General features: G+C 39.6%; 1 protein-coding gene across 2 annotated transcripts in view; it reads left to right on the top strand.

The window, feature by feature from the left end:
* The window catches only part of LOC106084263 (LIM domain-containing protein A), a 906,287-nt gene that overhangs the window by 678,412 nt on the left and 211,853 nt on the right, over positions 1 to 16,022 (top strand). For both annotated transcript variants that reach the window (XM_059363496.1, XM_059363495.1), the window contains 2 exons: positions 1,391 to 1,527; positions 9,226 to 9,431. In XM_059363496.1, the coding sequence (XP_059219479.1) occupies positions 1,391 to 1,527; positions 9,226 to 9,431 (343 nt within the window). The remainder of the gene's footprint in view (positions 1 to 1,390; positions 1,528 to 9,225; positions 9,432 to 16,022) is intronic.

The raw sequence follows: 16,022 nt of genomic DNA, 5'->3' as shown, positions 1-16,022 counted from the left end.
CGAATATGGCATGAATCAGCTTATAGCTTAATACAGCTCCCCTATAAACCAATCTCCCTATTTTACTTCTTCAGCCTCTTAAGTGTGTGTTTACACAATGACTTCTACTATGGCCTCCAATATTCAATATTCTTTTATCCTTTGTTTGCCTAAAAAGAGATACCTTGGAAAGAGCTCGACAAATGCAATCCATGGTGGAGGGTATATAAGATTCGGCCCGGCCGAACTTAGCACGCTTTTACTTGTTTGGGGTTTTTTGCAGCGGCATGCCGCATAGTGTTGCAGGTTCGATATCCATAGCCGAAATTCCATATTATGGCCATATTCCATATGACGAATTCTGTTGACAGACATACATATATATAAGGAAAATGTTTTACCAATCTGCCCGAATTCGGATGTTGACTTCCTATACGAATAGCATTCGATTCTCACTAATTTTGCACCGTCAAGATTTTTCATTTCTCAATATCGGCTCACATAGGGATATGCTATGATGTGATGATTTTTATTTCGGATTTCTTAAAGCTATGCCAACATACGTTGCGTTCTGAAAAGTGAATTTCTATTTTATGTATTTTGCTTTACCAATGCCCATGTGACAATTTAATGTAGAAATTCTGCTCAATCATCCCACACATGTTGATACCCTATATCGAACGCTCTTTGGAATCCACTAATCACCCTCAAAATTAAGTTGTTGATTTTTCATCTATGACAGCATTGTTTGCCTATGTGTTTGCTTGTTTGTAGATTCAAGTTGGCAAAGGAGAAAAAATCAGAAATAAAAATAAAATTCTAGAGAAATTCCAAATATTTGCGGTGATGCAAAAATCGAATAAGAAAGCGCAAATTTAATGAAACACACAGGCAAACAGATGAATGGCCAATTTGGGGGGGGGGGGGGGGAGGGGGGCAGACAGGCGGATTTCGAGTGGACTTCGAGACGGCTTTTGTAGACCAGTTGCAGAAATTTGTTGATGGAAGACAAATGCTCTTCCTGCTGTTGACATCTCCTATGTGTCGTTTCGAAATCGTTTCTATGACCATTTGGGGGTCTCTTTGATAAATGGCACTTGGGAAGCGGAACGAGTTGAGATGATATTGGATAAGATGCGGTGCTGCCTGTTGTTTGACTTTTCAAGGTTGGATTTTAATTACAAACAGAAATGATCACAAAGACCACATTTTTCACCGCAAATTAGAAACCCTATCGCATGATTTATGCCATATGCTTTTGCAACATATTTTCGTGTTGGTTTGGTTTTTTATGCTAGGAAGCATCTTTCAGATGACAAATATTTTCTTGCAGTGTTTATTGCCTCTTTATTTCAAATTGACTTGTTTTAATTATTATTGGTGTTGTTGTTTTTTTTTGCTTTCTTTCCAGTTCACGCAAACGTCCACCATCGTGTGCAACGGAATGCAATGGCGGCGATCAATACGACGAAGAGGAAATGAATGAAAATAATGCGGCCATGATTTTGGTTACCCTGTCACTTTCTCCAAAGTCACCCAAAAACGGAGGTGAGTGAATCGTAGCAGTCGTTTATTGAGTTTGTACGAGTGTTTTGATGTGAATGAATTTCAATCAAATTGTCGAATGATGAGCAAACTCTTTGATGGCTTGGACATTTTTCAGTGGATTGCCTACCTTAAGTCTGGTTCTTAGAACTAAACTTATGTGTGGACCTCTTCTTGGTTCAAAATGTCAAAACCGGGTATCGATTTACGAGGGGAATATACGTACATCTATTTATGAGCCATATTTGGTGTGGGTGTTCAGTCGTTTTTGCCAACTTAGGTAAAAATGAAGGCTTGCAAAAGCAAAGCTTTCCGCTTCGACTTCATTTAAAATCTATCTAGATTTACATACATGGACAGACGGTCGGTCACAATATATATGGAATATGCCTAATGGGATCCCATTTCGATATTTCGAGGTGTTACAAAAAGAAATTATGAGAATTATCTGAACCCATGGTAGATGACATAGAAATACCTGCATTAGCATATTTAATATATATATGGAGTCAGTTTTAGACCCTTCTTCCCTACCTCTGTTCGTCTTTTCTGCCTCTGTCTGCCTTTTCGAATTCTGTCTGATTTTCTTATTTCTGTCCGTCTTTCCTATTTCTGTCCGGCTTTTATGCTACTGGTTGAGTTTTGCGGTACTGCCTCGTACAGCCAACCAGTCATAAAGGGTTCCGGAATTGAAGGCAACCAGGATGGAGAGCAAGAGACTTTTTAAAAAGACAAAGTGAAAGAGAGCACAGACGGGACTGGGAAGGGTAGTTCTGTAGAGAACTGGATGTTACTAGTGGGCCACTTTAATTTCATAAAGTGCTCTCCAAGGAACGCCTAGCTACCTGGCAAAGATCAATAGCAACCTGAAGGGAGTGAATCCAACTGCTAATAGCGACGCATTTTGCTACCAGCAAAAAGGAGGTCGGCCTTACAAATAATGCACTTGTTAGTCTTTTAAATCGGCCAAATCCCAACGGCATAATACCGGCCGGGCCGAACCTTATATACCCTCCACCATGGATCGCATTTCTCGAGTTCTATGCGCGGTATCTCTTTTTAGGCAAACAAAGAATACTGAATAAGAACTGTTATGCTTTTGGAGCTATATTAAGTTATTGACCGATTCGGACCATAAATGAATGCTGAACATTGCAGAAGTCATTGTGTAATATTTCACTTCACTCGAATAAGAATTGCGCCTTGTAGGAGCTCAAAAAGCAAAATCGGGAGATCGGTTTATATGGGAGCTGCATCAAGCTATTGACCGATTCAGACCATATTAGACACGTATGTTGATGGTCATGAGAGAAGCCGTTGTACGAAATTTCTGTCAAATCGGATGAGAATTGCGCCCTCTAGTGGCTCAAGAAGTCAAGACCCAAGATCGGTTTATATGGCAGCTATATCAAAACATGGACCGATTTGAACCATACTTCGCACAGTTGTTGAAAGTGATATCAAAACACTATGTGCAAAATTTCAGTCAAATCGGATAAGAATTCCGCCTTTTAAAAGCTCAAGAAGTCAAGACCCAAGATCGGTTTATATGCCAGCTATATCAAAACATGGATCGATTTGGCCCATTTACAATCCCAACCGACCTACACTAAAAAAAGTATTTATGCAAAATTTCAAGCATCTAGCTTTACTCCTTCGAAGTTAGCGTGCCATCGACAGACAGACGGACGGACGGACGGACGGACAGAAGGAAGGACATAGCTAGACCGGCTTAAAATGACATGGCGATCAAGAATATATATACTTTATGGGGTCTTGGGAGCCTATTTCGAGGTTTTACAAACAGAATGTCGAAATTAGTATACCCCCATCCTATGGTGGAGGATATAATAATGTAAATCTCAAGCGGTAGGGATTTTAGAGTACTATTGAGCAAAAAAGGATTTTTAAAATCGGACCACAAATGAATTTGGCATCCCAAACAATTTTTCGAAATACCGAGTTGACGAATTTTAGGGGCCCACCAAGAGGCGCTCGGAAAACATAGGGCATTGATATTTTGCACACGATCGCGCTAACACCTCAGCTCAAACCTTTCCTTTAATTTCAAAGAGATATCTCTAGCCGTTCTCACACGGCACATATTTTATTAGTTTTTTCGATTTTCTCCCACTGTTTGCTTGAGCATTTCCTATGTCATTGCCCAGCATTCGCGGCCAACAGACACCGGCACTTAGGTGAGGACACAATACCAGACATGAACCACCATAGGGGCGTGGAAAACAGGGATTTTTTACTTAGATTTTTTTCGATGTTACTTTTTAGTGTTTCGAGCTCATAACGAGCCGAATACTGGAGGCATCCATAGTGGCATGGGTCCGACTAATATCCCCATCCTATTTTCAACCTAAGGTAAACTAACCTAACCACTTCTTTTATACCGTCGTCGCCTCTGGGTCTAATCTAGAGACTCCAACCTTTTACTTTCTTACCTTCTTACACTTCTGCTTTCGCTAAGGTATACAAAGGCCCCCGGGTGAGCTTACCTTTATTGTGGGCTACCCGTTTAACCAAACTCTAGATTGTATTCTATGGTGTGCGCCATCAAGGTCGTTTGGCCCGAACTAGCCATACCCTCTGGCTTAGGTTTAAAGTCTAAGCCAGACTTTTGTATTATCGAAACAGGAAACCCATTGAAATTAGGGAAATATCAATGCAGATTTTGCTACGTTTCTTTCCTAATTAGCTTTCTTGAGACATAAAAGGTTTATTTAGGAAGTTGCATCTACCTTGAAATCCCATTCACATTTTGCCTTGTGGACCACTATACGTTGTATGCTGAAAAAGCACTTCGCAATCCTTGAAAATTTTATGCTGCAAATGGCTCAACATGCATTTTTTATTTTACACATAAAATAGCAATTAGGAAATAATACCCAGTCATTAAATGGCTTCATTGTTGATGCAAAAAGAAAGGAAGAAAAAAAAAACAAAAACAAAAATTAATAAAATAATGTGTTTAACTTTTTTTTTATTTAAATTTTTTCTCTTCGCTTGACTTAATGATTTCCTACAAATTAGCACTGGTGATGGATCGTCTAAATTACAGTCAATGACATTTTAATGGCTGGCTATTTATGGCAGTCAACTTCAAAATATAAGAAAAATTGTCTGTTTTAATGCTCTGGCCATTTTTAACATTTGCGGGACAAGTGAAATTAAATAAAATGACTTTAATTAATACTCTTTCGTGTCTTATTTGCACCAGTACTTGTCGCGAAGTTTTGCTGTAATGGAAGCAAAACCAAAAAAAAAAAAATAGACACAATTTCATAGTGGTGATTACTTTAACAACTAAACCGTGTTAAGTTTTAAAAGCTGACCCAAATTCGTATGCCCTACAGCTGAGGATATTAACATGGTCATCTTGAGTATGGCACCTTGGAAGGTCTATAAAATGTCTTAACTTTTGGCCAACAAAGCAATTTGAGCCGATCAGGCGATTACCATTTGTTCTACCATATATCGATGAAAGAGCAACAATACTCGCAAAACGACACGAATCATGTTATTCGTAAGCGAAATTCAGGCGAAATCACGTCATAGTACATGACCGTGATTAAAAACACAATATTCGTGAGTAAGTATTAGGGTGGATCAATTTGTGTGAACCCAAAAAAAAAAACCTGCAAGCGGTTATCAAGAAAAAGGAAAATTTACCAAAGCAACCAAAGGTCTAAAATCTAACTGTATGAGTCTAAAGACCGATTCAGACCATATTTGACACGTATGTTGGAGGGCTCCTCCCCTCGTGGGGCTCCTCCTCAGCCATATCGGATAATAATTACGCCCTCTTGAGGCTCAAGAAGTCAAGATCCCAGATCGGTTTATATGTCAGCTATATCTGGTTATAAACCGATTTGAACCATATTTGGCACAATTGTTGAAAGTCATAACAAAACACTTCATGCAAATTTTCAGCCAAATTGGATAGGAATTGCGCCCTCTTGTCGGTCAAGAAGTCAAGATTCAAGATCGATTAAATGTCGGCTATATCAGGTTATGGACCGATTTAAACCATTCTTGACACAGTTATTGTAAGTCACAACGAAATACGTCATGCAAATTTTCAGCCAAATTGGATAGGAATTGCGCCCTCTAGTCGGTCAAGAAGTCAAGATTCAAGATCGATTTATATGGCAGCTATATCAGGTTATGGACAGATTAAAAATATAATTGGCACAGTTGTTGGAAATCATAACAAAACACCTCATGCAAAATGTCAGCCAAATCGGTTAAGATTTGCGTTCTCTAGTGGCTCAAGAAGTCAAGACCCGAGATCGGTTTATATGGCAGCTATATCAAAACATGGACCGATGTGGCCCATTTACAATCCCAACCGAACTACACAAATAAGAAGTATTTGTGCAAAATTTCAAGCGGCTAGCTTTACTCCTTCAAGCGTGCTTTCGACAGACAGACGGACGGACGGACGGACGGACGGACGGACGGACGGACGGACGGACGGATGGACAGACGGACGGACATGGCTAGATCGACTTAAAATGTCATGAAGATCAAGAATATATATACATTATGGGGTCTTAGATGAATATTTCGAAGAGTTACAAACAGATTGACGAAATGAGTATCCCTCCATCCTATGGACGAGGGTATAAAAATCGAACTTCCGAGAAAAAGCCCCTCCATTGCTAATATGTTTTATACCAACAAACCAAAAGACTGAAGGATCCTTGGTTATGTCCGTCTGTCCGTGTTTTCTTTTCCTATGGTTTGTCCGTCTCTCATCAAAGAATTTTCCACACATCACTTTTTATACTCACCACCGTAGGATGGGGGGTATATTCATTTAGTCATTCCGTTTGCAACATATCGAAATATCAATTTCCGAGCCTACAAATTATATATATTTCGAATCGTCGTAAAATTCTAAGACGATTTAACGATGTCCGTGCGTCTGTCCATTTGTCCGTCCGTCCGTCGGTTGTCATCACTCTACAGCCTTCAAAAAGTGAGATTTTGAGCTGAAATTTTGCACAGATACGCCTCTTTGATGCACGCTGGTTAAGTTCTTGAACGGGCCAAATCGGATCATATTTGGACATAGCCCATAAAGCCCATAAAAGCTTAATTTGTTACCAGATTTCACTGAAATTTGGGACAGTGGGTTATTTTAAGCCTCCCGACATCTGACCCAAATGTGGTTCAGATCGGACTATATTTAGATATAGCCGTCATAGAGACCGATCTCCTGATGAAGGGTCTGCAGCTTTATTTTAGAGTTGGGTAGTTCCGGATGGAACTAGTTCATTGGAACTTATCCAAGTATGGAACTGCTGAAACTAGTTCCATCTCTTTCCTTCTTATAGTTCCATAGTTCCTTTTATTTGCATGTACACTTTTCTTTTGCTCCCTTTTGCTAATTTGTAGACCAGCTGATTGACTAGCCATATTTTTCAGCTTCATACAACAACTAAATAAAGCGTCAACTTTTTTAATGGACAACAACTGTGTACGTTGTGATTTAGGTGAAAGGAAAATAAATTATTTGTGGCAACCACATTAAATGAATGTGTAGAAACGTGGTGGCATCCAGATTTATTTTTTTTATTGTCAATAAATCTAAAATGATGGGCTTCTTGTGTTTTAAGCATCGAGACTTAATACTTGTTTAGAAAGAGTACAAAATATGAATTTTACATTCAACTAGCTGAGCCCGGCCCGCTCTGCTACGCCCGATAATGCTGTGTTGGAAAAAAGTACTCTTAATTTGGAAATTTCAACTCTCAAATACCTCTATTTAAACCACAATAAGTTAAAGTCCTGTTTAAGGGTATAGTGGATACCGCATAGCGATAGTCAATTTCAATCTACTCCCAAAGACCTTTGATTTGATACCCATACTGCCATGGTCGGTAAATATGTCCGATTGAGGGGTTTTTTGGGCGTGGGGTAACCCCCGAAACACTTAGTCCCACAATTGGATATCAGATTCACTTTCTACTCTCAAATACCGAAAATTTAATACCCGTACTGTAGTGATTGGTCTATAAATCTGTATGGCGGGTTTAGGGGGTGGGCGACCCTCGTAGGCACCGCACCTCAGACTCTGTTACCAAATTTTTGATGTTAGGTTCATGTGTTTCGCTTAAATCGCCCATCTACAAAGTAGCGCCATTTACTGGCTGTTTTCAATTGGAACAACTAAATCCATTTGTAAACAGCCAGTAGATGGCGCTAACTTAAATGTTAGTGCTACTACTCGCTTAACGCCTACAACAAAGATCATCAGTTGTAGTTGTCCATAAGTGACTATATGACAGACTATTAAATTGTCATCATATTAAATTAAATAACTAATTTGCCAGCCTAAATATTTGGTGAGGTGGCGATAGTTTTTACTACTAAACCATGTAAAACTTTTGAACAAAAATGTATTGCCCAGCAGCACGACCTTTGGTCTTGTCCATCGATGAGCTAAATACGGTTGTAATCTTAACGTTGAGGTTTGCAACTCCTCCTATCTAATTGAACGTCATAATTTTTGGGGTATGGCGGCCTAACTTTATTTGTGTTCCCACACAAATTAATTAAATCACATAGAGACCTGTTATGTCATTATGATTGATCGACTGCTTTGGGGTGAAGTGGTCCGTCAACTAGATTCTTGGGCACTAAGTTTAATGTCATATTTGTAATCAAATCCCAAATACCTTTATTTGAGTCTTATATAGCAATGGCGAGTAAAATTCCCATTTAGGGATCCTTTTGGTCGCAAAGTCGCATTCTACTCTCCAATACCTTTCATTTGATACCCATATTGTCCATATTGATATGTAGTACCTTCAATATGTTTGTTTGGGGAACTTTTGGGGTTGGAATGGTCCCTGGGTTCCTTGGACCTAACTTTGAATACCAAAGACGCATTCTACTCTCCAATACCTTTCATTTGATACCCATATTGTCCCGATCGGTCAACCTTGATTTTGGGTGCTGTTTTTGGGGTACGGGGGAGGGTCCACCCCTTCCAACATCAACAAATTACATAGCCTATACCTCCTTCCTGACCATATTTGTCATCTACTCCCGAATACCTTTCATTCGAGTCCCATATTGTCATTATCGTCCAATATGCCTATTTGAAGGGGTTTTGCGGACGGGGCAGCCCCCTAGGTACTTGAACCCAAATTTTGATATCAAATTTGAATTTTACTCCTGAATACCCTTCATTTGAGTCTCATATTGCCCCGATCGGTCCACTTTTATTTTTGAGTGTAAGGGGGATGGTCACTAAAAGGAACTAAAATGCCCACCTCTACTTTATTTATTACCCGATTTCGTTGAAATTTGAATTACAAAATTCAACAGTGACTTATATTTCCTAGACCACTCAATGTCCCTGCATAGTTTGGGAGCATAAGTTATCCAATTTCCATCCGATTGTGACGAAAGGGGGTTTTCTTATATACCCGAGGTGGTGGGTATGCAAAGCTCGGAACGGCCGATCTTAATGCCTTATTACTTGTTTAGCCTTAAGGTTAACTTTATGAACTTTGGTAAAAATAAGTTCAGCTTCCATACATACACATCGAACGATTTACACATACACTAAAGGAAGTAGTCCACAATTTCTAACCAATGTGCTTATATTGATAACTTACATCTTGGTGTTAAGCTTAAATTTAACTTTATGTGTGTTTTTTTTGGTCTCCCCTCTAGATAAATGGCTGGGCTCCAGCCCTGGCAGTTCATCGGCCTCGTGGAGTTCGGGTTCATCATCGCCACCCCTAAGCGATGATGGTCACAATATGGGTGTAATCACAAACGATGCCTCGGCGAATGCCCGTATACGCACCACATCCGTCTCAACATCCGACGAAGGCATTGTAGTGGATTTCAAAGAAGACGCTCCACGCAAGAAAAGGGTAAGTGGCACAAATGTGAGCGTGTGTGTTATCGTTATCGTTATATTGTGGTCCCTGATATCTCATCGACATGCATTGATGCCGTAATCTCTGCTCTTTTGTTTTATTTGATTTGCTAAATGTTAGCCCGGCCAAGAGAAATGTTAGCCATGGGATGCGACATGCACTGATTCGCATTAAATGCAAAATTTGCTGTGCGTTTTTTTTTTGTTTTTTTTTTTTTTTGTTTGTTTTCATATCAAAGATAGCGAAAAATGCATTTTGTTGTTGCTTTTGTAATATTAATGAGCATACAAATAGGCGTCTATTATAGCCTAACAATGTTGGGGATTTGCCTATGCCGGCGATAAATTGTTGCGTATCCCCCATATGCCATGCGAATAAGATATGCGAATGAGCATTTTTCTAGACCGCAGACCACGATTTCATGGCAAATGAACATCATCAACACAGAGTCTCTCTAATAGAAGATGAGGCGCTGTTGTTGTTGGCACATTTGTTTTTTATTATTCAGATCATTCGGATAAATAGTTTAATAAAAATTAAGATGAAGGATATTTCATAGGGCTCATCAGTATCAGTCGTAATGGATTTTCTTTTGCTTGCGCTTAGGCACGCCATGCTTTAGGCATACCACCCTAACTATCTTCATATCTCACAAAAAGTTTGAACCAGTTTCTTCTGCCTAAAGAACAAAAATATTTCTAAGAAGATTTTGTTTGAGACCCTTTTGAAGTTCATATTCAGCTTATATTATAATGGGAGACTTTGATTTGATTTGATTTGTTTTTATTTTTTTTAGAAAACACCCTAATATACTTTGAATAGTGTGCTTCATCATGTTTTTGATAGATAGATATATAGCAACTATTGCCTTGAAATACAGCCGACATGATGGCAATTTACGAGTTTACATCATTCCTTGAATTTCACTTTCGAGCAGTTTTAGTGGCATCAGACATGAAAGAAATCAGAACGAAGCCAAATAATAAAACATTTTAATGCACAATGTGGTGCGCTAAATATGAATAATAGAACAAAAAAAAAATGCTGACGATGTTAGCAACCACAGTGTACAGTGTAAAATTGTAGTGACCTTACGGCAAATATCCGTTTTGTTAGATATTAACCGTGCAGATATCCGCTATGGCTGCCATGTTGCCCATTGTGATTCTTCAATCTTCTTACACCTTGAACCCATGCTAAACGTGTTTTTAAGACTTTTTTAAAGGGACCTCAAAAACTCCTTAAAGGAATCGAAGGGTTAAAATGTTATGCTCAATTTAAGGTGCACGAATCAACAAAAATGGTGGTGACGCAGCTTAAATATAAGTCATCGGCCTAGCCACTATGAGGATAGGCTACAGCCTATGAAACATTCTGGGTTCAATCCGATTAAAAATTAATCAATTCTTAAAGAAAAAAGGGCTGAAGAATGATTTGACTACAATATCTCAATTCCGTAAAGCCTACGCTGCCTAGACACAAAAGACTATAACAGCACACAAAATGACGATACCTTATTTTGTGTGCAGTTATAGTTCTAATAAACATGGTAAAATGGCAATGAACTCTCGAGAGATTCAGGTAAATGGCGGTTACTAAGTCAATGTACGACAATGAACAGAAAACAGCGCCCTCTATAGGGACAATTTAATTTAAAGGATACAGTTAAGGTCGAATTGCTTTTTTTTTGAAAATTTTTCCAAAATTTAATATCGATAGTGTCATCGATATTTTGCCAGCTCTGACACAAACACACCTTCCTTCTCTTATACTATATGAATAAAACTTTTATAAAATTTGTTATGTATTTAGAAAAAGTCGTGATTTCCTTCCAAAAAACCCGTTTTATCGATAGCATAAAATAATCGAAATACAAATTTTCAAGTAGCAATGTATAATTTAATCGTTCAAAGGATTTACCAATTTTGCTCGTCTTCATCCCCTGGCTAAGGTAAAACTTTTATCGTGTCATGTTTTTCTCTAAGTAAGTGGCTCCATTGATGACATTGAGGCAGTTTTCACCGCGAAATTCTTCGTTGACATTTTAATATTTATTTAATTGTTTTACACTGGTTCTAAACGAATAAACGAAAAAGCAACGGCGAAGTGGAGTGTGGCGGAAGAAGTGATTCAAATAAAAATGAAAAAAAAAAAACAATGTAATAACACTAAAATTATACGCAATTATGAGCACATAAAGTATGAGAGCATCAGCTGAGGAGCAAGAAAAAAAATTGTACAGAAGCAAAAACAGAATGTAAGCATTAAAAGGCCCTTCAAGAAATTAAATGCGTGTGCCGTGAAGGGGGAGGAGAGGGGCGAGAAATATCAAAAAGCCAAAAGTTTTCATTTTGCTCTTCTTGCCCAATGCTTCGCCCTGCCTCTGCTATGTGTGTAAGTATACATACATATACACAAGCGCTGAGGTGTGTGCGTGCCTACATTTCCGTAGGTGTCAAATAAAAAAAAAATACGAAATACAAAAAAAACATCGTTGTAAGTTGAGTTGTGTAAAAAACCTTGAGAAAAGTTTGTGTGTTTTGTGGTAACCTTGGTTTTTGATTAGATTTCTTTCTTAGCAGCAATCCCAACAACAACCACAATCGCTGAAATATTTCCTTCTCGCTCTCTCCTCTTACGCTTGGCTACATTTTTTAATGTTGCCTTATTCGTCTGAGGCATCACGAGAGTCTCGCCTGCCGCCGTTTCTCCTGCTTATGCCACTATATATGTTGGAGTCACGAGTTTTTGACATTTTTTTACGCTCGGTGGGGGGGGGGAGGGGCCTACAGCTATGGCCCTGCTGGAAAATAATATTTTGTGACGAAATACGAAATGTTACAGCACTCCCTTTCCCCTACCCCAGCACTCCCATGCGGAATAAAATTCATTTAATTTGGCCTTTTTTCTTTTGGTCGGTCGCTTCATAAAAAATTGATATAAAAAATACTCCAAGCACGTGAGCTGCCTGTAATGGAAAAATGCCGAAATTGTCTGTGATGGAGCGCGATGGTGTTTTCTAAAGACCGTCAATGGGGCTGCTCCCACATGTGAGTGTTTGTGCCTAATAAAATATGGATTTATTAAATATCAAAAGGCATCGACGACACCCATCGAAAGCCAAATGTCATATCAAGATGTTCTCTCTCGTACATAATCGTCATTGATTTTGAAACAATTTATGATTATCGCAATGACATGCTTGATTTGAAATGTTGTGCCAGCGAAATCGGCCAAGGTGATGAAATGCCTAAAATTAAAAACAGTAAGAAAAGGCAAAAGTCGAGCGAGGCCGACTGACTAAATAATACCCTACACCACCGAAAACACGAGCTACTTTCAATTCATGGAACTTAGGTTGAAATCTAGTCAGACTTTAATTTTGCCCACCTATTGGAATATTGTAAGATTTTCTTATGATGGGACTTAAATTGATGGCTACTACAGCCTGTCGGAGTTATGTTTAAATCTGATCCGATTTTAATGACGTGTGTAAAATACACGTATTAGGACGTAAAATGAAACATCTCTTGCCAAATTTTGTAAAGATCGGATCAAAACTGTGGCTTGATCCATATCGGATAAAGGATATATATGGGAGCTGTATCTGAATCTGGACCGATTTTAATGAAATTTCGCACACATATGAGGACGTCAAAAAAAAAACACCTCGTGCTAAATTCTTTAAGGATCGGACCAAAATTATGACTTCTACAGCCTTAAAAGACCATATCAGATGAATGGTATATATGGGAGCTTTATCTAAATCTGATCCGATTTTGACGAAAGGATGTAGTGCTTATTTACATTTGTCCTAAATCTTTGGAAGTTAAAATGGGTAGGAAAACCATTAGCCGGAAGTCGATTCCACATACGAACGGTTCGGGCGAAATAATAATTCTCTCTATAATGCATTGTGCGGTCCGCTGGCCAATCAACTATAAACGGATGTGAGTTCCTGGAATGTCTAGTATCCCTGACATATATCCTTACATCAGGAATAAGAAGACGAATATCAGACGAACACACACCATGAAAGTATCGATAGAACAGCGCCAAACAACCCACATTGCGACGATGAAGAAGGGAGGCAATAGAGTTGGATACCCCACTGTTCCCAATCAACGTCATCGCTCTGCTCCGTACACGGTCCAGTAGCTCCAGGGATGATTTTAAGCCCATACATGTGAGTTGTACTCCATTTTCGTCCTAATGAAATTAGTGTAGGTGTTAAGAAGATCAGACGGAGTTTAAGGAAGCCTAAACACTTGAAAGCTTCTTCCGACACTTCAAATACATGTTTAGCCCAACGGCCATCACTTTGTATTTTAATGCCCAGAACATTAAAAGCTTTTGATTGCTCAACATCTACACCGTTGATAGACAAAGATGATCGTAAAGGGTCAGAAAATCGTTTGTGTGACAACAAGCAGCACTGAGTCTTCCGCGCATTAAAATCTATTCGTTTCATTCGAGCCCACTCAAAAATGGCCAGCAAATCCTGGTAGAATGTATCATCCATAACCTGCCTCTTGTCCTCAATCTCTCGAAGACTCGGCCTATGGTCGAATGTGCACGAATGACAGAGATTACTGTCATCCGAAAATGAGTAGATCGGATTCGATGTCTGACCAACAGATCGTTGATGAAACTTAGAAAAAGAGAAGGAGAAAGAATAGAGAACGCATCTATAACGACTCGAATTGAGCGATCTCTGCGAAAGCTCGAAGTAAATCGAACGAATCCATTACCGACACCAAATGCGACAAGCTTTGATAGTAGTGCACCGTGCCAGACCCTATCAAATGCCTTGGAGATATCCAGAGCCACAACCTTACTCTCACGAAACTGGTGGATTGAGCGACTCCAACGTTCCGACAGAAGTACCACGAGGTCGCCCGTAGAGCGATTTCTGCGGAACCCATACCCATGTTGGTCGATAAGAAGGTCATTAGACTCTAAATACCTCACAAGATGGTAACCATACTCTCCATAACCTTGGAGAGAGCAGAGCATATCGCAGTTGGCCGATAATTCGCAGGGTTGTTTGTCTCACCCTTCTTGGGTATTGACTGAACGTTCGCAACCTTCCAACGCGCCGGGAAGACTCCCGCACGGTTGGCAAGGTTGAAAGAAACACAAGACACACAGGAGACCTAAAAGCCCTTTGTGTGGTGAATTCATTCGTTTCTGCTTGTCTTCTCAGCAAGAGCAGAGTGGTAGTGCCACGGCACTGTTGATTTGTTGTCTGTCTGTCGAAAGCACGCTAACTTTCGAAGGAGTAAAGCTAGCCGCTTGAAATTTTGCACAAATACTTCTTATTAGTGTAGGTCAGTTGGGATTGTAAATGGGCAATATCGGCCCACGTTTTGATATAGCTGCCATATAATCCGATCTGGGATCTTGACTTCTTGAGCCGCTAGAGGGTACAATTCTTATCCGATTTGGCGGAAATTTTGCGTGAGGTCTTTTATTATGACTTCCAACAACTGTGCTGAATATAGTTGAAATCGGTTCATAATCTGATATAGCTGCCATATAAACCAATATGGGATCTTGACCTCTTCAGCATCTAAAGTGCGCAAGTATTACCCCATTTGGCTGAAATTTTGTACAACGGCTTCTCTCCTGACCTTTAACATACGTGTCGAATATGGCATATATCGGTTTATAGCCTAATACTGCTCCTCTGTAAACCGATCTCCCTATTTTACAGAGAGAGATCGTGCCGACAGACAAACAAAAATTGTGGCTTCTACAGAAAAACCATATCGGATGAAAGATATATATGTGAGCTATATATCTAAATCTGAACCGACTTTGTTCAATATCAATAGCCTTCGTCCTTGGGCCAAAGAAGTGGCAAGTGTGCAAAATTTTGTGACAATCGGACAACAAATGCGACCTTGATCACAAGTGGACAGACTGACATAGCTTAATCGAATGCAAATTGCAAATTTTCCCCGTGAACATTCCACTAAGGAACAGGGGCAAACTTCTCACATATCAATGAGTGCAGTCCGATTCTAGTTTAAAGCTCAGTAATAAGGGGCTTCCTTTTTATAGGCGAGTCCAAACGGAGTGCCGCAGTGCGACACCTCTTTGTAGAGAAGTTGTTATAGTTGTTATAGCAGTTTATTGTGTTCTATCTTTTGTCTGCTTCATTCTGTTGAGTGTCAAGAGCCAGGAACTCTGCGACTAAGATGGGGTGCGTCCACAGCGATCTGGATCTGAGTCGAGTGGGAGTGCAGAGAAGTTGTTACATGGCATAGTACCTCACAAATGTTGCCAGCATTAGGAGGGGAAAACCACCGCTGAAAATTTGTTTTCTGATGGTCTTGCCAGGATTCGAACCCAGGCGTTCAGCGTCATAGGCGGACATGCTAACCTCTGCGCTACGGTGGCCTCCGCTGAGGAAATGATTCTAAGCCGATCGGTATACTTATCGATGGTCCAGCTCTTCTCCTGCTTAGCGCTGCAAACGAATGCACAAAGTTATAATACCCTGTACCACAGTGGTGGTGTAGTTCATGCATAAGCCTACACTGCATGAACTACAGGTATGCGAAATCGTAAGCTTAGATC

Source organism: Stomoxys calcitrans, chromosome 2 (genome assembly GCF_963082655.1).
Source record: "Stomoxys calcitrans chromosome 2, idStoCalc2.1, whole genome shotgun sequence".
Lineage (NCBI taxonomy): Eukaryota > Metazoa > Arthropoda > Insecta > Diptera > Muscidae > Stomoxys > Stomoxys calcitrans.
Note: the sequence above shows the minus strand (reverse complement) of the source record. Positions and strands in the feature narration are given on the sequence as shown.